At 43.9% G+C, this 27,129-nt stretch overlaps 1 protein-coding gene across 6 annotated transcripts in view; it reads left to right on the forward strand.

The window, feature by feature from the left end:
• LOC117206825 (AF4/FMR2 family member 4) overlaps positions 1-27,129 on the forward strand; it is a 167,961-nt gene that overhangs the window by 13,681 nt on the left and 127,151 nt on the right. The window contains exon 1 of one of the 6 annotated variants that reach the window (XM_033446510.1): positions 13,420-14,492. The exons of the other annotated variants lie outside the window; for them this stretch is intronic. Coding sequence (XP_033302401.1) covers positions 14,479-14,492 — 14 coding nt within the window. The 5' untranslated portion in view covers positions 13,420-14,478. Of the gene's footprint in view, positions 1-13,419; positions 14,493-27,129 lie in introns of those variants that run through there. 6 annotated transcript variants of the gene reach the window in all.

Consider the following 27,129-nt stretch of genomic DNA (forward strand, 5'->3'; position numbering starts at 1 on the left):
GTCGTTGGAATTCATTGCCGATCAAAACGAAGAATAAAATTATCTCCGACGCGTTGTGATTTAGGAATCACGATGGAATCGTACGCTCCACATCGACCCGATAGCGACAAATTTTTGTTTACCAGTTCGATGTTATCGCGTCGATTGACCAGCTTTTTATCGGCGCGACGTTATTTTTAACTAGAGATCGACGATTTTCATCGACTCGTTTTTAACAATCCTCTCATGCTACTTGCTCACGGATCGATATAACAAACTAGACTCGACCGTCTCACGACTCGTGAATATTTTCATTTCCTGTCCGTTCACCGACCGTCTAAACGCGTTGTAGTTATTACACCTTGGTCGCAAAGAGGCGCGGCATTACCCTCATTTACATCTGTCGAGCGGTACCTACCTTTGGGGGACCCTGGCCGAATTTCGTTTGCATACAGGACGGGTTCCTTGTCAAAGAAAATACGACTGTTAACTGGCGACATATTCCGCTCTATTTCGGGTTCTTTCAACGAGTTTGCCGAAGACGCTTATTTCGAGAAGTTTACAACAGGGACGAGGAAATACAAAAACGTGGTAGCATAAATCAGCTTCGTGTAGACGTTCGGTTGGGAAAGGCCGAGGCGAGGGCGAACGAGGGGACGAACAAGAGGGGGAAGGATGAGTAGGAGATGAAACAATCGAGAACGAGAGAAAGAAGGGTGGCGAGCAAAGGAGACGGAAAGCGAAGGACGTGATTTGATAACACGGCATCGATCCAAGTTCTCAGGATGCTTCCACCCTTCTCTTTATTCTCTCCGTCTCGATTCTCCTCGCACCCTTCCCGTTTCACGCCTTCTCCCTTTGCCTTTGGTCCCCTCGGCCCGTTTCGTCGTTTCTGCGAGTCTCGCACTGCAACCAGCTGAAGTGCGAATACCGTCGACGTTGTCCGTTCCGCTCGATCTACAGGATCATCGGTAGGCTGTTCCTACCTTGGAACGAGAATGCCCAATAAATTCCTGGTCGTTGGGCTATTTCAGACGCGTCGCCTGCACGAAAATATTTGAAGCCTGTAATGGGCTACCATAGTCGTTTCGTACCCGTTACGACTTTTACCGTCCCTCTCCTTGCGTTCTCGGGTCGAGAACTTCTTTGTCCGGAAGTAACGCAAAATCCCTTTAACTCCGAGTATAGAACGCTTCATGGTATACCATACCATTGAAGAGACTTTTCGCTGCAAGTTTATTGTTTCTTCCTTTCCTCGTCTCCCGTCTGTCGTGACATGGAAACGTTAATCCTTTAAGTATCCAATTTTCATTAAATATTACTTAAGCCTACGTCGTACTTTACGTATTTTTCGGAATTTTAGTTGCTTTTTGTTGTCCGAATTATTGTTCGGACAGGCCCGCTTCCTTCGTTAGGTAATTCCGAATTACCGGTCCTCCCAGGGCAGTAAGCGTAATGACTCGAGGCCAGGAAAAATCCAGGCAAGGACCAGCCGGAAAGGCACGGAGTTCGGGCATCGGACAGTACACACAGGACGACAAAGTCCCAACTTCGTTCAACTACAGGCAACGAAGACTACATACACAAGACGACAGAGACCCAACTTAGTTCAACTACAGGCAACGAAGACTACAGACACAGGACGACAGAGTCCTTACTTAGTTCAACTACAAGCAACGAAGACTACAGACAGATAAAGTTCCGTCTAAATCTAACACTCGAGTTATTCCATCTCCTCCACCTTAAACGTTAAGTCATTCGAGGTACGCGATATCGACCGATCGGTTTGACCTGACCGGTTGCTCTTTAGTCGATAATACGCAACACGTATTTAATAATATTCTGTTCCTCTTTCGCGATTCGGTTTTCGATTACAAATCTAATCTCGATTCCTCGTACGCGCTTTCCTCGGTATTAAACTATCAGACTTTTGATAATTTTAGCGACCAGTCGACAGATTGAAGTAATGGAACGAAGACTATTCGGACGAAGCAATTGCAGGTATCTAATCTGCGCGGTCATTTGCGAGCGTGCTTTGTTTACGTTGCTTAGGCGAGTGAAAGTTTCCGTCAGGTAACGGGTAAGGCGGTTTTGCGCGTGCAAGTACGCTCTAACGTGTACGTTTCGAAGCAGTCTCTGCGCTCTAAAACTCCTCGCGGATGTTCTTCTCTCTCTCCTTTCCGAGGTTTCCTACTTTGGGTCGGCTGAGAGCCTCTCTCCGCTCCAAAAGACCGAGCGAGCGATCGCAGACGGTGACGCAGTAACGCGAATGATAAAGCAATTAAGAGAAAATCGGTTTATCGTAAATTACGGCCGTGTTATTAAATTATCAGCATTCGGGGCAAGTCGCGTTACGAGCGAAATACGAATGTAACACCAGGCGAGACTGCCTTCAAGGCGACAAGTGGTCTGGCCAATGAACCAACCGCTCGACCAACTCCTCTGCGTTAAACTATCCGACGATTGTTTCGATTCACCTGGACTCCACGATCAAACATACCTTCGATTCGACCAACGATGTCCCACGAGATAAAATAAGGTTATTCGTTTTTCAAAAGAATATTTCATTTGAGTTGAGTAATATGCCTTTGTTTATGAACAATTTTTAAGTAATCTACGCTAGAAGATAAACTAACTTATCATCGTTGATTGTGATAAACAGTAATATACAGGGTGGTTGGTAACTGGTGGTACAAGCGGAAAGGGGGTGATTCTACGCGAAAAAAGAAGTCGAAAATATAGAATACAAATTTTTCGTTTGAGGCTTTGTTTTCGAGAAAATCGACTTTGAATTTTGGCTCGGTACGCGTGCACTTTATCGCGTCTCGTTATAATGGATTTCACCGTAGATCGTTGTCTCGATGGAAAAATTAAAAAAAAATTTTTTTATTCTATATTTTCGACTTCTTTTTTTGCGTAGAATCACCCCCTTTCCGCTTGCACGACTAGTTACCAATCACCCTGTATATGCTATACACTGACAGCTTGACGGCTATAATTTTCTAAAAGCATGTAACTTTTGCTTATCAAAACGGTAAGAAGTTTGTTTGTTATTAGTTAATGTTAATATTCTCAATTGTAATTATCATAAGTACGTGTGTATAGCGTATGTAGATATTATTTGTTCTTATACGTGCAATAGCTTCTCGTTGACTGAAGTAATCGTAAAGTTATTCGAATCGTTTGCCCGATTTTCATATCTTTTCTCCCTAAAGTATACAAGTTATATAAAAATTAACGATGTTACATAACATACAATGCTCTGTGCACAGTTCAAGATTGAATTTTAAGATGTTGAAACACAGGTGATTCAAATAACGCTACCTTGCTACGTCTGATCGTGTCGAACTCGTGTTTGACCTTTGATACCATCGCATTCTTCTATCCCGAGTAGTATACCAGCACTGTTTGTTGAGAATATTTCAAATTGCAATTGGGAGGGAAGGGAATGTTTTGTTGTTTTCGATTTCGATGACTGCTGTATCGTAAATGTTTTTATTGAAGTATTTCTTGTAAGTTTCCAAGCCTCGTAACTGTAACAATTTTATCGTTGAAAACGTTTGATAAAAAACAGGAACAAAACGATTACGATACCATGTTATATTTACTGGATAAAACGAATTGAATGGATGAAACCTTATCAATTAATCCGGTTTCTTAATAACTCCGGTTTCTTTTTCGAATCAGAAACGATATTTGTCCTAAACTTGGTATTCGAGTATTTGACGAAGTATTTGGCTAATAGTAGATCTTGCAGAATATATTCATCGTCCGTCTAATTGAGATTTCTGTTCGTATTTGCCAGACTTTTGCGATCGATAGAATTCGATATCAGAGATTCGATAAAAAAAAGCACCAATTTATATTTGGACAAGGATTTTGCAAGTGTGCGTTTTCGCGCGTGAAAGCACTATAATTTGTTTTCCCAGTAATACCGACCTTCGGCTGTTTATAATTCCGCCGTAAACCTTCACCCTCGTTGCAGGCTATCGCAGAGGAGAGCTACTTGTATTTCGTCTCTCTTAACTCTTCTTTTTCGAATCTGCTTATAGCCGTCCATTTTCCCGAGAACCGAGCCTGCGTTCGCCAAACGATCCGTGGCACGAACGTTCCTGTCTATCGTCGTTCGCTTAATTTATCGTTTCAATTTCCAATGCAGATGCGACGAAAAGAAAGAAAAGTAGTAAAAATCGAAGCCGATGTTTCCAGTCGGATAGAACGTAAATTTTTTTCCTACAGAGTTTCCACGTCTCGCTGTTGTAGTCCGCTGTTTGCTCGAGATTGCATCATCAGTATCAATTTTGCGTGGTTTCCTCGTGCGGAGCAACGTGATTCGTGTTTTGCACGAGGTCAGTTACCAGCTGTCGGTAAATTCTCGGGTAAACAAACGAGAAAGGACCGTCGAACGTTAAAAGTAGCTGCGCGAGTTTTCGTTTCGTTCGGTCGGTCGTTCGAGGCATCGTTTCGCGCTCAACCTTGGCTCTCTCATTTAGGTTCAGAGCCAACGATCGCTGCTCGCTTCTATACTGTTTTCTTTGCTCGTTCTGCTTGATTATGACCTTCTCGTCCTATTCCACGCTTCTCTTTCTTCTCTTTCTCCTCTTTTCCTCCATTAACTTGCTAATTAACCGTCGGGGGTTGTATAATTAAACGTTGACGCCGCACGCACTACATAATCGCGCTATCTATCTCGAAAAGGACCACCGTGCTAGACAGAGTGCAACGCGAAAGAGAAAAGCAGAGAAAGAGAAACCGTAAAGAAGCTCGTGCGATGCTCTTATTATTAAAAGCTCGTAACCATGGTTGGAGGGCGAATACATTTCGTTCGGTACGTTTTCGTTCGGACGAGCGTTTCGTTTCGAACTCCTCGATTGCTTCGTGGAAGCGGTGCACGTGGTGGCTGGAAAATGACTGGAACGAGATTTTCGGAAGGCACGTAAATAACATGCATACCGGCACCGGATGCAAAGGTCCCGGCCATGACAGATTGACGAATCGATTTCTCCGCGGCAGAGTCGCTTTACCCAGCGTTCGGTCGTCTCCTCCTTCGACTCCTTTCTCTTTCGCGCGAACGCCAAGAAAGAGGAAAAAATCTGACATAGAGCACGATCTTGTTTTTTCTCTTCTCATCGCGTGCTCGAAAGAAAGAAAGAAACGATCCTTTCTTGTTGCCTCTGATGACCCTCTTTCTTCTGACTTCTTGGACGCCTTGATACGCAAAAGTTGCGTGCGTGTATGCGCCCGATATATATTTAGCGCGTACGGCATTTCTCGACCCACATACTCGTCGCAAGGCAGAATGTCTCGTATACGTGGGGTCATCCCACTGTCTTTTCCCACGACAAAGACATTGCTTCTTTTTTTCTCTTCGTCCTCGTCATTCTCTATCCGTCATCTTCGACGTATCGATGTCTCGGCGCACAATCACGTCGCAACTTCTCGTTACTTGATTTTTAACAGCCTATCCTCGATCTCTTCTTTTCCCTTTTTCTCTTGGAATTTCTTTATTTAACGTCTAAACGTTGCGGCTACCTTCGTTGCTTCAATGGCTACGCTACGCGAGGGAAAACATACGCGCTATATAGGTTTTTTTTCTTTTTTCAAATCAAGAACGATTCGAATGAAAGCGAACTCGTCAGATGTCAAAGATAGCGCTCTTATCAGAATCAACGTTGAATGTTTTCGAGCGTCGACCGATTGGTTCGCGCAGTTGCTCGAATAACGGGGCAGCGAATAAAAGCAGCGCGTAGACGCGCAGAATGGCTATCGTTTAAATTTCTAAGAGCATCTCTTCGCGTGGATGCATTCGCGGCCGAAGAATCGTGTTTAACGACACAGACGAGCAACTATGAGTCATTGTCGGTGTGCTAGGGGAGCTCGGATAACCACTACTAAATCAATGGTGCAGTATCGTGGACGACGGTGCATTATCGTTTCGTCCCTTTCTTCTTGATTCATTTTGCGCATCTGTGCGTGACCGTGTTCCCACTGGAAATCGATAAGATCGTTCGAAAGTTCAGCCCTTGCGGTAGATACTCGCCGTTCGTTTCCTTAGCTGCCCTTATCGAAATTCTTGTTGCATCTTTGACGCATCGTGCTGTCGCTATTGTTCATTGCTAAACGAGAAACGTGAGAGAAAAGAGAAAATAATAATAAGGTAAAAATAGAAGCGTCAGAGAATGCGGATGACGTGAAACGAGCGTGCAAACCGTAAGTGCAACATGCTTCGTAAATTCATGGCCGCGGTTCCGGCCTACGTCCCTCGATGTATGGTAGTTGCTTTAATTGGTTTCCTTCGCGTCTAAAGGGTTATGACGCTGGCGATAAACCAATGTCCACGATCTATCGGCGAATCAAAACGCGCGATGTCAAAGCGATGTAGCGATGAAACTACTGCCAGATCGGACTAGTAGAATTGTAGCAAAGGCAAAGTTTCTCGTTTGGTGAATTCGTGTTTGAGTTCGCTGCGCGTCTATTACGGAGCAACGCCCTACACTCTATAGAAATCGCGGATTCTTACGTATTTCTACCGGGGTACTCTTGTTTCTTGAACGTATTGGCAGGCCAGTATAAGAGACGTTAGATATACGAATTGAAATAGCGAATCTAATCCTCGTATTAATTTCTTGGACGTGCGATAAAACGATAGAGAATTCAGAATGAACGTACTAGAAAATAATTGTCCGCGTGTTCTCAAGATTTCCTATAGTTTTGCTATCGCATTACAAAAATGATATATTTTGAACTTTCTGTGAGAAATTAACATTTATAACTGCGTTACGTGCGATGACTTTTTGGACGCACTATATTTAGTCGTTTATCGGACCAAAATGTTAAAGAGTTATATATATATAGGTAAATTGAAATTTGGTGCCATTTTCATGGCTCGCGGGAAACGGGCAAGTCTCGCCAATTTCATTATGACAATCTCACAGTTTTGAGCGGAAGGCTACCTATAGCAATTTTATTTTTCGTATTCGATCGAGTCAGAGATCACGGGTCAATGATAACGGCGACTCTCGCTCCAATTTCAACCGTGAAACTAATTTCAAGAGTCGAAGGGAATAATTTTACGTTAAACGAGGTGAGAATATACCCATTAAACACAGATGAATTGTAGAGTGTTTTAATCGTTCGTTTAATTTACTAAAAGAATTCGTCCTTCGTCGCGTATTGGCTGAATAATTCGAGGTATCGTCGATAAATCGTATTAAATGGAGCGACGGAATCGCGTTAGATCCTGTGGCATTGTTCGGCCGCGTGTTATTGAATCGATAACGTCTGGTTGGCACGCGTGACTGTGGGGTGTGCGCGCGCCAGCCACGCAAATAAATACACCCTATTAATTGTAAATGAAATGTAATATTCGTTGAAACGTCATCGTAATCCCACGTGCCAACGTTTACGCCGCGATCTGTTCGCGTTCCTCGCCATTGTGGTCGGAACTTGATCGACGCTGATCCGATAAAACAGTTCCCGTTAATTGACTCTTCGTGTAGCGTAAGTTACGTCAACGATATATACCGGGTGCTGGGAAAAATACAGTTCGATGCATCTAGATTCGAAGGTATTTCGATACCTTCACGATCCGGACGATCGTCCTTGTCAAATTACAAACTCGATAGCGCCAGATTTTTATTAGAGACGCCTGTGCGTTAGCGACTAATTCGCTGTACACGGGAATGACGATAGCAGCGGATAGGAATATCGAGGTAACCACGGTGCAAACTAATCGCTGTAATCTCTGATACCTTGTAACTCAGCGTCAACTGGTTTGCCACGGTCGGTCCATTAATATCGGCGATATCTAGGTTGGCGGAAGGCGGTAGGTGATAGAACGGAAAGTAGACGACGGTGAATTATGGTTTAAATCACTTTGCCGCCTATGAAATTCATTGCAAGCTGTCGCGAGATATATCTAACGATCTTTCGCGAAACCCGATCGCCGATACCGATCGTGAAAGGATGGATGGAAGGGAGAGGGGAGGGGAAAGGGAGAAAGGGATAAAATTACGCGGATTCGAGAATTAATATCCGTGACGTAATGTACCGACTGATTTAATCGACCGAAATGATCTGGATAATCTTTGCGGAGTGGCTGGCGTGTGATCCGAACGTGTAAATACGGAAGAGATAGTCGCGAGGCAGATCCTGTAAATCCCGAAGAAATCACGGTTTAGCAGGCGCCACGTGCCCGCCCCTTTGACGAGCTTGCTCCATTAATTTGTCTACGTTACGCGTAGTGGAGTAATATCGATAGTATCTGGATGCACGAGGGAGGTTAGCGGTTAGGGTGGCCCAGAGTAGTGGGAGGGAGTGGACGAGGTGCGGATTCATGGGTTACGCTGCTCGGGTTCTGACGTCACGTCGCTTGTACGCAAGTTTACTACCACCAGCACCTATCCCGTTGGTGTTACTACTCCTACTATGGTACTCGCTACACTACTACTACTACTCTACTACTACTACTACTACTACTACTACTACTACTACTACACTACTACTACTACTCTACTACTACTACTACTACTACTACTACTACTACTACTACTCTACTACTACTACTAATACTATTGCTACTACTACTACTACTTTCGCTGCCGCTACTATCGAACGTAGACAGCGTCAGGCGGGGGCTGTACTCGTGACACCAATACTTATATCCTTCGGCGCACCATCTATCTGCGTATGTACTCTGTGTATGTCTGTGTGTATTCGATGTCGCTGTCTCTCAACGTACCTACCGCAGTCGCTATCGTTATGACTGTCAGTGTGTTTGCCTTACTCTCACCATTCTATTGCGAGCACGCTGACTGCACTCTCCACCATCGGATTGTCGCCACTGCCAGCGCTACGGGGACCCACCGCGTTCGCGCTCCAGCGTGTACCATGTTGCATTACGGCGGCTGTGTTTACCACCACAAAGTCGTCGACATTCGGTACACGCGTGTACAACGTGGAAAGGACAGAGAAAAACGAATGGACATGGTGGCATCGAAGAGAGAAGGGACGAGGGTGTAAGAAGGAGTGGGAGGGAAAATGAGGGGGAGAGAGAGAGAGAGAGAGAGAGAGAGAGAGAGAGAGAGAGGAAGAAGGTGGAAGTCGTAGCCAAGAGGAATACGCACAGTTGTTCCTTTTTCCGTCTCGTTCTTTCGTTTCTTTCCTCTTCCTCCTTTCGGCTTGATCGTTGCTCTTTCTTCTCGTGCCTCTTTGTCCGTCTCGGGCAAGTGCTGGTCGAATTGCTGCAGAGCCGGCAAAGGAGCGAAAAAGGGGAAAGGGGAGAACGAGAGACAGAGAGGGAAAAGCAGCAACGAGAGAGCCGATACTTAATCCTCCCTTCGTTGGCCCACCCTCGGCAGGAAATCAATAGAGAGGGACTCGCTCCATCCCTCCTCCTTCCCCCTGTTCTCTTTCTCTCCTTCTTTCTAGCTCTGTTTCCATCTCGCTGTCCTTTCTTCTTTGCGCTCCCCTTTCTTTTTTTCTAGCGTAGCCGCGGCACCGTTCGAAGTTTAGAAACAGCTCCTTGTTTGTCCCTGTCGCGTCTCTTTCTCCCTTTCTTTTTCCTCTCTTTGTCTCCCTTTCTTCTTATCACGATCGGCACTAATCGTGAAACGTTCAAACGATTCTTCTGTTCGATCGCTGTTTGTCTTTCTCTCCTGTCAGGAACGACATAGATCAATGTCTCGAACAGCCTCCAGCTACTCGTTCGTTTGACAGAGATAATCGTTAGCCGGCTCGAACGTTTGTGTTCTTCACGCGAGAGTCAAGGTAATTCGATCAAAGGTTATCGATATCGCCGGATTAAACAAGATACTGGAAGGGTTCTTGTCGAAACCGATTTTCCTCTTTGCCGAAAAAAAACCTGGCCAGGCTGGTTCGTGGCAGTCTTTTAAAACGATTCAGGTAGCTTTCTTCAATGAGGTCGAGTTACACTGGCTCGCCTCTTTTCTGTAGCCCTTTAAACGGAAACGACGCCGTATACCGGCCAACAATGGATCGATGTCTGACCGGTGAACGAGCCGCCGCTCTTGTTTATCGGTTTTGAACGTGTCTCGATAAAAAGACGATCGGTAACTTTCGCGTTCGTCAAAATACGGTCTGCTCGAGTCGCTCGGTGAACCGAAAGCAAAACAAAAGTATCGCCGCGTAAACGGCCGATCGTTGCAAGAAGCAACTGCACGAGAATGTCGCTCGGCTCTCGAGGATGAAAGAAGTAGAAGAAGCGACGCCTAGGAATCTCTCTTCGTGGGCGGTGAAAATCGGAATTTCGTTTTTATCTGGTCGGCGTGTGTGCCGAGGTGAACACGGGGACTGAAAGGAGAGATAGTACACGGTGATGGGCGGCGCGTACGCGTGACGTAGCGGAAGTCGTGCGTCACCAGTGACGTAGGCAACATCGAAAGAGGAGGAACGTCCGAAAGAGGCCATTGACGGGAGGACTTGTTGCATGTCCTTTTCTACATGATCTCTGACGTCTCTCGATCCTGTTCCAGGAACAACCATAGCATAGTAAACGTAATTCCGAGTTCAATTAGGAAAACCAAGCTGTTTTCACCTTTTCGTCTTTCCTCCCGAATGAAACGCTTATTCTCTATCGTAGAACCGTGTTGTCCACGTTCCATGACCAAAGTTCGAACGATCTTGGCTCGTCAGATTCCCTCGCGTAAAGACGGAACTAAGTAGCGTAGACTTGTTGCGCGTACCTTTTTTTCCCACCTGGCTCACGATATTTTTTCCATTCTACCGTCAGTCCTTGGATAAACGTAACGAGCGTAATTCTAAATTTGGTTTGACTTAGGTTTGCGCGTGGCGAAGGTTTTACGCGAAAGAGCCTTTCTTCGTCGACGTTTCTCGAGCAGTCGAGAGTAGAGAGCACGTAAGATGTAACAAAGTAGCGTAGACTTGTTGCATACCCATTCGCGCATGTGTGTCTCGGATCTTCGTGTCGCGGTAGGCCGGGGAAATGGGGAAAGTTGGTCGTCGTGTTTTACGACAACCGAGGGCGTAAATCCTACTTGATCGATTTGATGGCTGGTCGGATGGCGCGTCCCTCAAACGCGATTTGCCTACGAGCTGACACGAATTTCAAGCTGTACTCGTTGTTCCATGCGACTCGGCGAAGCGTCTGCTTTCGAATCGACAAAATCGAAGACTTGGCGCCACGGCGTTTCCCTGGCAACTCCACCGTTCCGCGTCTACGAAATTTAAAAGTAGCTTTTAATTCCGCTTTAATCAAGCGCCTGTATCTTTTAAATCGAACCACCTCTCTATAGCCTGGTTTCGTGTCGCGTAAGACGAACGAGATATCGCGATTAACCTGATTCCATCGGCCTCTAAATGAGTAATTTGTCGCCTGATGGGAACGTACATTGTGATCTTGGTTCATTTCGTTTGCATAATCCTCCCTGTTTCTCCCTTTTTTATTTCTCAGATAAGAACTAGGGGAGAAAAGACGATCTATTGCCGCGTGAAATCTTCCTAAGCGGCTTCGAACGTAGTTTTCCTCGATACCGTTGCAAAGCGATTCCGCGACACGATTTGAATATTTGTACACAAACGAAAGCACGAAAATAAACGCAGAGACATATCAGATAACGGGAATTTTATACGTACGAATAATCTTACGAGTTATCGATTCGGCAGATAGTACACTACCGCACAAAAGTATCCGGACTCTCGTTTGTCTTTGACGATATACGTTTTAAGTACAGAATTATGGATAAATCGAACTGTAATGATCTCATCTCTTGTAATCGTCTTAACTACGTATAGCAGAATATAATTCTGATCCCAGTAATAGATTAAGTTTTTAAATTCTCTTAATCTTAAGACAGATTAAGGAGGAGGGTCTTCTAAATAGAAACATTTCCGATATTAATATTATCAATGATACTTAAATACCAATATATGAACTAAACGGTAAAATATATTATTGTCGTTTTGTTTAATAGATAATTTAGATTTATAGTCTGATAATCGTACAAGGAGGTAGTATATTTTATCTACTTCTGTTATTTTGTTATTAATTCGTACATTTTAGTGAAATTTACACATTGTTGCTACAGATCGACCAAACTATCCGGATATTTATAAACAAGTACATAGCGCGTGTAAAGTGTGAAATATCTTTGTCGTTAGGTACATCGGAGTTACGAATATCCGGGAAGATATCTTAAATTTGCTAAAATTTGGCTGCGGTTTTTCCACTTCATTTGCATAATATCCACTTGCTATCGAAAGCATGATCATTTTTCAAACGACGCTCGATACGATGTACGTTCGCTTCTCGTCGTGAAACAGGATTCAACCGCAATGCCGATGTTTCCTGGTGTTCTGCTTCTGTACGGTTTTAACGCGTTTCCTGTATAACAAGGAAAATAAAAATTTCGTTGCTCCGAACAGAACGTACGTTACGTAGCACGTACATTATTAGTCGATAGACCGGCTTTTTTGCACACGTATTTACTAGAAATTAATGAACGTAATCTTATCATTAAGTGTCATTTCCAACGACGATAAAGTTCATTCTGCCTCGTATAGATTATATAAACGATGGCACGACACGAGGCCTCGTAAGCTAAACTGTTATATCAATGCAAATTGTGAAATTTATGACGAACCGCGAATATTTAGCGTTCTTTAATAAATAATAGTTTGATTTTGGTTGTTGAGAACGTTCAACGTGATTAATTGGTTTAAACGAAAAATAACATGCATCGGCTGTCGCGACTCTGTTACCGTACGATACGATACAAAGTATACAAAGTATATTCGATTATTTGCATAATCGAGTAACGGTTCGAAGTGAATACGATTAATATTTATCATCACGCGTGTAATGCATTTATGCTCGATTCGTGTCGTTGGGTAAGGTCGTGTACGAGTGGGAATTTAAATCGTATTGCTAGCAGTCAAACAAAACGTGTCGATAGAAGCTTTCGATCCTAAAATCACGCGATGTATTAAGTTTAATACACACGATTGAAGATACGTATATGCATAGGAAAATCAAGTTCGATATTTGTCAAAATGTTTCTTTATCGTCTATGTTGAAAACAATTATTAATTACAAAAATCACCTAATGCCTTATCATTGTTCATCTACTACTCGAATAATACCTTGTTTGACAAAACAAGATGTCTAATGAAATTACGATATCTACTTTAAACAGTTGATGCACTTTGTTTGATTCGTAAGAACCGATATGTTTATCATGTTAGTCTGTGTCTCTATGTAAATTCGTAAAATTAATCACAGTAAATGCGTCGGTGAAATTCGTCTGATATCCAATCCGTCGATAAGTAAGGTGCACGGTTCGGTGTCGAGAAATGCCGGGAGATGGCGACTACGGAACAGGTGCACTCGACCAATCGGCGTGCGCGCAGTCCCCCTTGTCCATCTACCGATTGGCGCTCTGGCGGTGTCACGAACAGCGATCTCAATATGGCTTCCGCCACCGCCAGCAAGCGACAGTACCTCCAAAGGTGACATCGAAACATGGTGGAATATTTAAGGGTGCGCGAATCGTCGCGCGTGTGAAAATCGCTGGTGTGTCCTTGTCGTAACTCGCATCATCGGAGTTAATTCGTATGTTGAGGAAATATCGTGTATGCTCGAGAAACAAAACATTACTGGAGGAGTGAGAGAGAAGGAGAGACACTGTGTTCTGTCTCGATGGAGTGAGACAAACTGCACGCACGGGCCTCTGGTTGGAGAAAGATAGAGTGACAGTGTGATACATCGGTTCGTTACGGTGGAGGTTTCTGACACGAATGTGTATCGGTTGAAAAAGCACGGAATTCCGTGAGCTCGGTCGTGCTCGAGACGCGGTTTGACGCGGTGACGCGAATGTTGTAATCGGGGAAAAAAAGGGAGTATCAAATCTTTCAAAGCGCGGTGCGCTCGACACATACGTCGAAAGCGTGGCTCTGCCGGTGTATGTTACGTCCCGTACACGCCGTATCGTCCCGACTCCGTGTGTACGTGCGATCTTTCGGTGTTGGACGTTGAAAGAAGATAGACAGACGGGTGGACGAGCGTGGAAGAATGAGAAAAAGAGTGGAGAGGCACAGGGTGTACATCGACGGGCAGCACGACGACGTAACAGAGAGAAGAAGAGGCAAAAGAGCGAGCGAGTGAGCCAGGCGACGTTGCCAGAGTTTTCCTTCTCGCGTTCCCTACCGTACAGCACGTCCCTTCGTGTGCTACGAGGAAGACCGAAACGGCGAATAATGTGACAAGGAGCGAGAGAAAAGTAGTGCGAGGAGCCAGCGCAGAGACACGAGTGCGACAGAGACAGGGGGGAGGGTATTACACCGAGTAGCGTGAGTCGCGCGAAAACGATCTAGGGAATTTTTACGTTCGATCGTCGGATTTGTCGATTTCGCACCCAAGTTTCGTTCGTCGCCTCTGGACGCGATTCGTGAATACCACGAGACGACTCCCAATGACGTACACACGAAACACGTGACACGCCGAGTTAGGCCGATCGACAAGCCATGAAGAAGCCACGGTAAGTTTATATAGTACAATCTTCGTTCGCTACTTTGTATTTTGCGTTTTACTGCTCTTATTGCTCGCGATTTCGATCTCAAAATGAAAGAAGTATTTCATTTCGACGACGATACGTATATACATTTTCCAAACGAAGCAACGGTCGAAGGAAAACACGAAAAAGATTGGCTCGATAATATCCTATTATCCCAATAAGATATTCTATACGTTACGGAAAGTGGCGCGTTTAACGTAACAGCTCGTTGTAAATAGGGGTTAGTTTGGCGCTGTGCTGGGTGTCAGCGAATTTTCCGGCTGTCGGGGGATTTAGATTCGTGACTACGTCATTGTATGCAGGAGCAGGTATATTCACATCGTGGTGGTAAAATGACGCGATTATGGGGGATGAGTCAGAAGATTGACGTCTTGTTTATCGATCTTGACACGGTTAGATGCTCGTTGATCGCATCAATATTACTACGGTAACGCGTTTGGAAACGAACGCCGATCTTTTTGTCGAAATGTGTGCCCCACATAATTATATTTCTCTGTGCGCATCTTTGTCTTCGTGCTTCTCGCTGTGAAACGAGAGGGCCTGTTCGTTGCCGATTAATTCATGGACGATTTCATCTTCCGACGACGGCCTCTATTTTTAGCGGAGCATCTACGAGTCCTACTTAATTATCTCTCGGCTATTGCTGAGAGTCGCGTGGGGGTCGCTAGATACGCATTTCCCTGCAATCCATGTTCTTTCACCGATCTCTTCCTCCATTTTGTTTACGCAAACCTTCCCAAATACTTTTTTCCGATCTTTACCGATCTTTACCGATCTTTGACGATTGATCGACGATTGACAAAAACCGAATCGATGATTAAACGATTAAACGATAGTATCGAAGTAAAGTTTTACGAACGTTATTTTATTAGTAATTAACAGACACACTACAGATGTTCATGCATTTATAGAAAATATAGCAGCTCGACAAAGTGCAACAGAATACACAAAGATATATGAATTATTCAAAGTATATGGTACTCGTTACGATATTTAGCGAACGAAGCGAATCTCTACTTAGATCGTATTTATAAATCTACATAAATTTCCACGAACATTCGCAATCTAACGATTGATTCTAGTTGATTCGGTTCAGACGACGATCACAATTACGCTATAAACATCTCGAGTAGTATCGGGAATTGTATCGACGCGGCAAGTAACGAAAGAAGGAAGACGAGAGGAAAGACATGCGTGCTTCTCTCTGAGTGTATGTGTGGTGCTTTGTGGCGCGAAGCATCGACCATCGGAGAGGAGTATCGCGTGTGGAATTCGAGCGACGAAGTGGAGAAACGACGAGAACGTTCCAAGTCTCGCCGCTTCTTCGTCGCCGACAATCCGACTGATTGTGAGTTGCGCATGTGGATAGATTATGTAGGATACGGGGGAATATTTAATCGAAAAGAAAGAATCGTTGCATCGTTTTGGCGACTCTCCGATTTGGAAACGATTCTTGTGATTTTGAACCTAGACCCTTGTGTTGTGATTTTACAACCGTCGTTATTGTAATCAACAATGTCGTTAGTCACCTCTGTTTGTTCGTGGTAGGCACAACTGCTTAGCATGTACGAAATTATTTTCTTGTGTTATAGACGTATCTTAGCTTGGGAAAATTTCTAACGCAGGTCAAGAAAGGCTTTACCCTTCTTAATTTTAGGCGTGTCTTCCCCAAAAACTTTTCTTCTTGTAAAACGATTTGAGGGAGCGACCATAACCCTTAGTCACATAACTATACACATGATGCAGTCCGGGGACTCTGAAAAACAGCGATAATCCCCTGTTTTATAGTTTGTAATAAACTGGTGAGTTTATCGACGATAATCGGCGATTTGTTCTTGTTTACATACGATAGGATTCTTACCTGTTGAGCCGAGAAAAACAATTCGCAATGTTACTATCTACGGTGCGCGCAATTAGGTGATTCAAACCACAATTTCCGTATAATCTGACAATTTAAACAATGACGTTTACCAGACGATCGTTGGTTACTTGACTGTTATTGGATATCTATACAAAATCATATCTTTGTGAACATACAAAAAGAAATAGAGCTTAACATGTGTAAATATGTCTGGGATTAATTTGAATTGAAAGTCGAAAATCGAATGTGCTCCCGAGGTATTTTGCTATTTTACATTCTACAAATTCGATCAAAAGAATTTATACTTATTTAATTGAGAGTCTAGTATTTGAGAGTTACATAAATTTTAGCTTTTAGATTTAAATATTGTTGTTGTTTCTGTACTCAGAGGCAGGATCATATTAGCTATTATTTTATTCTTTCGATAAATCTATCACACCGTTCTGAACCGAAAAACTTTTATTGCACTTTCTTACATGGACTTGGGATAAAGACAAAAGAACTCTATCGATTGTATCTAGAACTATCTTATTGCAACTAGCGCATCCGCATATGGGTGGCGAGCACGAACTCACGTTGTCATTTTCAACAAATATCGTACAGATATACAAGAAATAAAATATTGAACGTTTTGCTTCAATTCGCAATGATAGCGAACGTGTCGATGGAAAATTTCTTTTATTAACGGAATACTATAACGAGTGTTTCGAATATTTTCTACCTGTCTACGTACCGTGTACATTTTGTACATTTTTACATTCATTACATTACATTTTTACAATTTCTCATAACTACATAAATATCCGCAAGTAATCAATGTACATTAATTAGAATCGTTAAACGTCAAAACCGTATGTCGCGTCAATCTCGTTGGATTTCGCGTTTTCACCGATCGCACGACGATTCGAAATCAATTATTGCTTATTAGCGTCGACTAGGTGGTACGCGAGTCGCTTTGCCAGTGGCAGGTTTTTGCAGCACAGCAACAGATTCTGACGCGTTCCCGTTTTCCCAGCTGACACTTGTCTCGACACCGGATCCCAGTGCAAGTTACTTTGTTTGGACGCGAGTTTGTGCGATGAGAAATTTCAATCGCCATGCACCACCGAGTGTGTGTTCGTTTCTTTTGATATTGGATCTCGTAACCTGTCCAATCTGTTTCGTTCATTTTTATTCCTCCCCTATAACCAAATTTATATCTAGTCGATCCAATGGCTGCGCGACAAAAACTAGAAATATGAGAATTACTTGACGTCGACGCTTTTAATTTCAATGGAGAGAAACGCTTTCGTGTCTTTTTAAAACTCGAGCAAATTTTCTAACGATACGTCGAACGATATGACGAATCGTGTGTTAACAAAGAAATGTGATTAACGCGACACTAGCTCCATGGGAATGTTAATTGTTAGCACGTAGTATACATGTTTACTCTTCAAATATTCCAAGCTATCGTGACTTTCCCTACGAACGTAACAAAACTCGTAATTTAAGAGCTTGCAGTAATGAGGAGGCAGCTCGAATATTTAAATCGTGTTTAACGGAGGAGAGAAAAGGATACGAGTTTCGTGTACAACAGTGTTAAAGTTTATTATTAGCTGACTATAAATTTATAACACGTTTCAAAAACTGATCGGAGTTTGGTCGATTCTCTGTTGATTTTTGGATGATTTATCTAAATTATTGAAAAACGTAGCTACTTCTTCGTTCCAGTACATCCTTCGTACGAAAGTCACGCTCGATATCGGCCAGTTTGTCGGAACGTGGAACAAAAAGTTGATCACGAATCGGAACGATACGACGCGTGAGTAATTTCAAAAAGCGCGCGTCACGGTTTCGCGCGCACGCGCGTTCGCTAGCTCGTACCTACAGCAGAGCGTGTTCAGGATCCGATCTAAAACTTGCACATACCTTTAGAACACTTGAAGTATGCCAGCGAATGCCTAGCGAGCCGACGTAGGGGACATAAAGTATGCAGAAAACGAGCACCGTTCTACGCTTGATTTTATTGCTTATTCACCCCGTATAGCCACGATGCCTGCCCTCTCGTACGTGTTTGGAGTCGATCTTCTCCTATTGGTCTACAGAAGTACGAGGGTGAGAGAGGAAAAACGCTCGATGGCCATAAAGTGCCGCGAACCATTATCGCAAATTTAGCCGCTATCGACTCGCGGAGATCTAATTCAATCTCGCGGAATCATCTCGTACTTCTTCCAGTTTCTGTTTCGCGTCTAATTTCACGGCTCGTCGTCTTCGTGGTCGCGCCTGCTCGTACCGCGCGATTAAATCGCGATCGCTCGATCCACGGTATCGTTAACGTCACAAAGATCCGCAGGGTGTAAACTATTACCGCGAGGGATGGCGTCCGACGTGTGATTTCGCGCGTATGGCATCCATTTTCATGGGTTGCCAACTCGATAATGTCACCAGTTTCCGATTAATCCCTTCACGCATACATTTTTCCACGATGTATTAATCCCTTTTTAAAAATAATTTCCTTTATACTTCACTCTTTTATAATGAAAAATAGCCACCAGTGTAAATGGATGTGCAATATCAGGTTGTTCAAGAAATTTGTAACGAAAGTTAAGAAAGATTTATCTGCAGTTAGACTTTGTACCATCTACGATCTCACGAGTTCCTTCTTGAAAAGTTAATCCTCATTTTCGCCAATGAATTCTTTCAAGTGGTAAACGAGATGCTGTGTCAGCGCAACGTTACTCCTTAATGGATTGATCTCCTTATTGATCGTATTCTACCTATCTCATCGTCTCTAATCCACCCTAAATAACGGTAAATACCGTGTCTATTTTCCTTTTCATTGCGTGTTTCGTAGTTTTTCGAGTCCGTGAAACCGTTCGTGGCCTCGAACGTTCATAAAAATCACGATCCCCGTTACCAGCAATAACAGCGCGCTGGCGAACAACAATTATCGGGATATACTTGTTTCGCTCGTTTGTCGTTACGTTCGCGGAAGCTCTGGGCGATGGGGACAAACGTGGTCCCGAGAGAATCGTTCTTTATGCGATCCTGCGGTGTCGCGTACGGGTTTATATAGTTAGAAAAGAAGCCAGGTGATGCATCGGAGGTAAAGGAAAGCGTGCAATCAAAGAGAGAGAGAGGGAGAGAGAGAGAGAGAGAGAGAGAGAGAGTAAGAGGAAGAATCAGTTCGGAGGGCACGCATTCGCAGCGTTGCCAACCGATCGCGTTCGTATGCGTGCGTGTACACGCGCGTGCGAGCGCAGCCGTGTTTCCGCGCGATTTGTAATGCAGTGTAACGTGTTCAGTCGCTCAGCACGGCCGCATTACCTGCCTTTGTATTTGCAAACACGGTGTCGGACATAAACGTCGTTGGTCGATGTGCATAGGGATCGAAACGCACGATGATCGCGTAAAATCGATCGAGAATACGTTCATCGACCTGCGTTACACGCGATTTTATTTCTTACCTTTTCTTCGTTTTCGTCGAGGAGCGAAAGAATGGATGGGGCACCGGTTGAGCAGATCAACCAGCTGATATCGTCCATATATCTCAACTAATAATTATTACAGTCGATAGACTGTCGTGGCGTTTTATAGAATTCCGGAGGAACAAGCGATACCAGCGACTTTATCGCGTTGCCCGAGGATCGTAAACAGGAGCGTAAACGGCGGCGAAATTGTCAGAGCGTGATTATACGTAGCTCGGCCACGATCGAGTAGAAAGTTATATCTATAGCGCGAGGGTAATGTTGGGAATCGGCAGGTCGCGATGAAATCGACGTTTATCGCGTTTATTAAATTAGCTGTTTAACAGGGTTAATCGAGCTGGGTAATTAACATACAACAATATCGATAATAAACCTGTTAGAAGAGAAGCTGGGGATTCTGAGCCGATGGCCGCGACACAGGCAACGCATATACCGTATTTTCCTTGTAGAACAAATTTACGGTGTAAAAGCCTGGCCTGGCGCGCTCGCGTCGTCTGTACCTTCCAACGAAAAGACTCGCGGGGAATTCGTAAACGCTTCGATCGAATGAATGCCACTCGATTTCGAAGGGAATTGCAGATTCTTGGAACAGGCGTTTGCAAGTTTCTGATCTGTGTAATATCCGCGTAATTAGGGCTACTCGAACATTGTGGATGTCAGCGTTATTATTAGCGAGTACAATGGGAGGAAACGCTTAGAGTACCGTTAATAATTGATCATTTTCAAGTAGAACGGGGCCTTTTGTTTGTCGATCCGAAGCATTCTACCCGAGACACTGATTCACTGGGATAAAATCCGTCTTATTCGACGCGGTTGTACGCACGTTGCTCGCTGTACTCGTTCCTCTGTCCGCTTCGGTATATCTTCACGCGTGACACACGCGCACAATGCTCGTGTAACAACGATAGAGCTCTCTCGTACGGTCGTCAGACGATCTCCTTCCACCTCGATTTCCTATGTTCTACGACCTTCTCGATCTCCTCCTCCCCATAGTCGACGATAAAGGCTGTGGCTGACAAGACATTCTGATAAACGGAACCTCGTTCATCCGCCTCGTCGTTGCCCTCGTCGTTGCCCTCGTCGTTTGCAATTTCGGAAACTGAAAGCTACCGGTTGCCTATTCTGCTTAGATACACCTCGAGGGGTATTACCATCACTCGAATGACAATCGGATTACGCATCGACGAGAACGAATCGATCCGACGAACCTTGCTTCGTTGTCCTTTGCTCGACGATTTGTCCATTGTAGTTTTTCGGTCGATCAACCTTTGATTAGTTTTACACGACTATTGTCTGCTCGGACCAAACTAGGAACACAAAGCAACGATATGTACGCGTTTTCAGAATAAAATTTCCCATTTAGTATTGCTACGGTACGAAAAGAAAAATACGGTAATTTCCATTGCAGAGTTACTGTGCAACTATAGAAAACTAGCTGTACAAGTTTGCCAATGCATTCGAACGCTTGTAGACACCTTTTATGGGTGTATCGCGTGTATTATACGAAACATATCGAAATTTCATTAGCGCCGTTACGAGACTCGACAATTACGATTATACCGGTAAACTTTGAAATTGGAAAATGTACGTAGAAATTGTTACTAGAATTAATATATTACTGTAACTCTTACAAATGGCTGTTTTAATCGGATTTAGATCTAGATTTAGATCTCGATTTCATTTAGATTGCACGGATACGCGATATTCCTATCGGTGAATTACGCTGACTATTATGTTTCATACGAAATCAACGGATGTCTTCGTACTTACGAATATGATCGTACGTATCTAAAAACTAACCAAATAGTACACCTGCTTGTACACTGTTAAAAAACAAAACAAAACAAAGTAAAAGAAACAAGACCAGTTTGAGAGTCAGAGAGTTGAGCATTGGTGTTTCTCTTAGTTTCCACGTTTAAGGATGAAATGCTGCAGGAATCGCGTGAAAAATTGCTAAAAATCTTCGAGAACGCGATCGAGTAATCCACGATGTGATTCGCGAGGAAGATACTAGGTATGGTGGTGGGTAAGATACGAGGTGGCTGGTATTATTCATGGATATTTCCCGAGGAAACGGAGCAATTCCGTTACCATTCCAGTAAACAAAGACCGTGAAAGGTTTACGATGCTTGTACGCGTGCACGATGAATCTATAATGGAACGGCGGCCAAAGTGGACGATTTTTCCCTCTTTCGCGCGTGGGAGAGAGTAAACGTAAGGGGAAGAGCAGCGATGGAAAGAGCAACGGGAGGAAGATAGACGTTGAAGATGAAAGGTTGAAGACGCGCCGGTTGTACCCTATATCGATTTCACCGAGTATTACACACCATACCGATTATATTTTATTTAGTCGAACCAGTCGCCGAACGACTATAGTCTCTCCATACCGTCCAAGAGAATACTTTTTATTTTCTCTCGTGTTTTTACTTCTCGAGTGTCCCTTTGTTCCTCGGACTACTCGATACTGCAAGACACTTTCCACTTTATTATTATTGTACATCGATGCGTAGGATCGTTCCTCGGATGTTCGACGAGAACCCTGTTAAACGCGTTTCTCCATCTCTGTAATGAATGTATCAACGAGCTCCCCATTGAGAAGGATCCAAGAGCCCGCAGAAGGTGTCGTGATTTCAGCTTTTCCTTTACGATCGCGAGAACGGTGTTACACGTAGGTCGTGTTTCGCGTGGGTAGAAATGGGGTGAAAAACGCCTCTTAAATCTGACCGTGATAAACGGAAACATAGGGTTTCGCGGCGTAAGCTGGTCGTTTTGCACGGTGAAGTTGCGAACATCGTGGCCCGTACCCTTTTCCCCGTCTTCTTATTTCCATTCTTCTCGATCGAGACGAACATACCGAGAAACAGGTAGCCGCTATCAAGCGTAGGTGGCTCGTTACACGTGGGTAGATCTCGGATCAGAGTCGATTCCAGTAGTCGCCGATACATTTGATCCTAGTAGAACGAAGCGTTGTGAATGAGGAGAAGAACAAGCGTAACCTTTAAGTCAAACGTAGTTGAAACGGTTCCAAGGCTGGTAGAATAGGTTGCAGCAGGGTGGTCTATCGTTGGTTGGACGTTTTCGAGAGCGCCACCGAAATCATCCTGCTCTCTATGGCCACGGCTTGCGTGAAATCGATATTACTCCATTTCATCGGCGAAACCCCTTGTTCTCTGATAGAGCCTGCTTCTCTCTCTCTCTCTCTCTCTCTCCCTCTCCCTCTCTACTGGCTTTTTGCGAGCTACACTTCAGCGCCTGATCGTAATTATCGTCCCTTGTCATTATCGATCGAGCTACTAATTAATGTGGTTTAAATTTGTCGACGCCTATCGCGAGAAATAACGATGCTCCGCCCGATTGACGGCTTCGAAACGCGTTTGTCACTGGGATTTTGATCCGACCGATACGGATACCGGTAATTATTTCGTCGAATGGATTGGTTGGTCGGTAGTGTCGTAAGCGATAGAAATGGGACGTTTATCCATTGAAAATACAAAGTGGACGACGCGTGCGTCTGAACTACTCCAAACGACGTACGTGTGACTTAGCCGATAACGACAGTGGATCGTCGTTCGTTTCGCGATATCGTCGAGGATCATATCCTTGTTCGTCGATCGTTAGCCAGGTTTAAGCTGGCGGGGTGTTTCGCGATTTCTAAGATCTCTCTTCGGAGACATCTTATCCCAGTTCATTTACCTTCTGACCAGAAGTACCGTTGGCCGAGGCTGGGGAGCGGCTGGAGGAAGGGTATAATCGAGAATCGCGAAGGACGCCTCGGGAAGCGGGATTAGAATCTCGCCACCCTATTCCAGAACGACGAAGTTGGATAGGAAAGGGGAAAGCCAGTAGAGAAACTCGACGTCCGTTCGAGAACGTCGTCGACGAGGGAGACCGACCGTGCCCGCTGCACGCCTGAAATATTTTCATAGCAATCTTCTCCGTCGATTAACCTCCGTCTGTGGCGTTGCTAGCCCGGAATCGTTTATTTATTAAACCTAACTGCCGGTTTACCATATTTCCAAGTAGTTACCATCTGACATGGTTTCGGTTTTTACGTTTTCTTGTCTCTCCCCTCTTTTTTTAAATTATTCGTAATTAAAAATGTACGAAGAAGAAGTAGTTACCGCAAGATAGGGTTATTTAAGTCGATAAGATGTTCGAGACAAGCTAAGTAATTTGCCTTGTAATTCGATTATTATCGATTTTTAAGCGACTACGTTTGAAGACAGAAGGCCGACTCGTTGCTGGCGCAGTGATAAGCAACGAGATACACGGTGTACAGTTCGATGGCCATAGTTTTATCCGGGGATATAACTTCTACGTACTTATCAAAAGCAAAGAAATTCAAGTAAGAAAGAAGTTCTCTGTCGTAGTTGTCATAAGTAATTCAGTTAGCGTATCTATATCGTTTCATGCCTGAACGACGTTTGTTCTTCGTTTTATCAACTCTTACGTACATAATACGTGCTCGTTGTCTCAAATCGTACACAGGGTTGATCGAATCGCTGTCTCGTTAATGCGTTTTCTTCCAAAGTACACGATACCTTCTCGTTCTTTCGTTGCTATAATAAGTATAAAGGACCAACGACTGATCGTAATACACGGCAAGTTTGATTATTCCGTGCAAAGTTCAAGATTGAATTTTAAGATGTTCGAACGATTTAAATAACTGCATCTTAGTTCGTCGAATAGGTTTAAACTTACAAATAAAAGTTAGATCAATGTTCAATCGAGCGCCTTTGAAACTAAAAACTCGGATAATTGTTTGACATGATCGCCTGTCGATTCCTTTGACCGGCTCGACGAGGTTCTAGGGACTATGGTTCGTGATAAAGCTAGGAGAGACGCTCTTCAACGAGATTTTCCTTTTTCCCTATCCCGTTGGATTTTTCTCTCCGACTTTGGAAAGAGGCCTGCGATGTGACAAGTCTCGTTATCCTTTTGTACCGTAGCCGTTTCGTGCGATGCGATGCATAATGTTTTAATTGGATCGGCTGTTTAATTCGAACTACGATTGATACTTAGGGGATGGTTCAGCTGACGCGACGTGTTCGCCGCGTTCTATCAGCGTGTGTCTCGTTCGAAGGATACGAAAAAGAGGCGATGGAAAAAGAGAAACGATAAAAAAAGAAGGAAAAACGTGCTCGTATCGCTTTTCCATTCGCGGATGCTTATTTTTCGCGTGTCACGCGCGTGTCCCTGTGCCAGGACAGATGGACGCGAAAAAGGGAGACGAGGAAATGTTTATCGAATCATGTTTTCCCTTTGTCTCGATAACAGCGTCGTTCATGCGACGATCAAGCGTATTTGCTTTGCCGCGAACGATCGTTCCAGCGTTCTAAAAAAGGGTATAGATTTCCGTGAAAGTTGAATTTTCATTGTTGAAAATTTGCTCGTCCGACGTCTTGTTTTGTAATTGTAAATTGGTTTGCTTCGTTTCCTTCGACGATATCGTTATGTTAACGGAGATCGCGAGAAAATTCCGATCGAAAACGATGTATCGTATCACGACTGAATCTGTTTTCCCGATTGTCGCTGACTGGATTTACACGAGAAACAGCTCGGAGAATCCTGACAGTGTCGATCGTTCGCACACCGTTAGTACGACTCCTCCGATACATCGTATTAACCCTACTGGGTCTTTTCAGTCATCTCCGATTCGATTGTATTTTTTTAACGTTGAAAAACATCAGAGTGTGGAAAGAAATACGAAGAAATTCCAATCGTTACGAGTGATCTCCCTCTTTAATGTTACGATAAACATCTCCTTTAAACGTTACAAACTCTTCTTATTTGCTAAAATAAGAGCATCGTCGAGATATTAAATAGAATTGAAATACAAAGCATGAAACGCAGAGACTCGTATTTTATCCTTTGTAGCTTTCTTTTTTATTCGCGTATCTTGTTGTACCTACGTACCTATTATTTATTACGTTTATCAAAATCGAACTACAATTACTCTCATTAAACCGTTCGACGTATCAATGAATGAAATTGTTGAATGGTCGCTGGAACTGCCGTTTGTATTTACGATACGTTTATTCTATTTAATCACCCCATTCAGATATCGAAGCGAATACCATCAATTGTCCAACGGATGCGCTCGATGGGAGTGAGAAAATTTTTGCTGCTTCCGCGATCGAGCAAAATCCTCGATGATCTCGTTCGGCTCTTCTTGCTTTTGCCTTGTTAATCGGCATCGATTATCGTGATCGTCGGGTAAAGGCTTACGATTTTCATTTTTATACTTACACCGCGTTTTTGTGCTCGTCGGGCATCTTCTACGAGGTAAACGTCGACCGTGCCTCAACAAGGACTGATTTCCGATTATCCGTGGAACATTGTTGCTCTCCGTGGCGAGCAAAGTCATCGACTTAATCGCTCGTTTCGATCCTGCAATCTTTGCGCGGTAGCTGCAGAACAGCAGCGGTACTTTTCCCAGGAAATTGATCGCGAGTCGTTCCGCAGCTGCCGTCGATGCTCGTAAACGAGCGGTTTGCTTTGCTCGCCGGGCTAATTCGATCGTTGGCAATTTACATGGTGTTGGAGGTTGGAGACGCGCTGGCATCTTCCACGGAGATGGCGCCGCTCGATTCCCTCGTAAGTGAAAATTAACCGCAAGAGCGTCGAATTTTAAGCATCCCGAGGTTGTAATTCCCTCTGTCACGCGATCCGTGCAGACCTATGTGTATCATAGTGGTAGAAGTTGAAGGTCACCGTGTTTCGGTTCCGCGTGTCTTACGTTTTCGTATACGTCGAACGATCGTAATTATCCTTTACCTGTACTTACCGGTTGTACGTAATTGCCGCTCGCCCGCGTACAGAACAATTATTTTATGATGTCGTAATTAAATTCTTATCCGTGCAACAGAATCCGGTCGCGTGTGCGCGTTCGATGGATGGGATAAGTCGTAGCCTGCTGCAGGCGCCCGTCGACTCTCGTACACTAGCGTTCGAACGTGTTCGAGCACTTGTTTATCCTTCGCCAGAATGTTAATGGTAGATCGTACGAGAAAAATACAAGTTCATTTTCCACTATTCTACGTCTCTTCTGTCACTCGGTGGCTAAAATGCAGCGTATTAACGCGTAATAACTGATAAACGTTATAGTCTAATAGCCTTGGTTTAATTTAATTAACAAGAGCCTACGTAACTAACATTTTGTTATCGACATTTTGTAAACGCGCAAGAGGATGATAAACGTACATGGTCAATGGCAAATACATCTCGGCAGATATCTTAGATTTACGATAATTGTATAGAAAATGTAGCAAGT

The sequence above is a fragment of the Bombus bifarius genome, unplaced genomic scaffold (genome assembly GCF_011952205.1).
Source record: "Bombus bifarius isolate JDL3187 unplaced genomic scaffold, Bbif_JDL3187 scf7180000008008, whole genome shotgun sequence".
NCBI classification, from domain to species: Eukaryota; Metazoa; Arthropoda; class Insecta; order Hymenoptera; family Apidae; genus Bombus; species Bombus bifarius.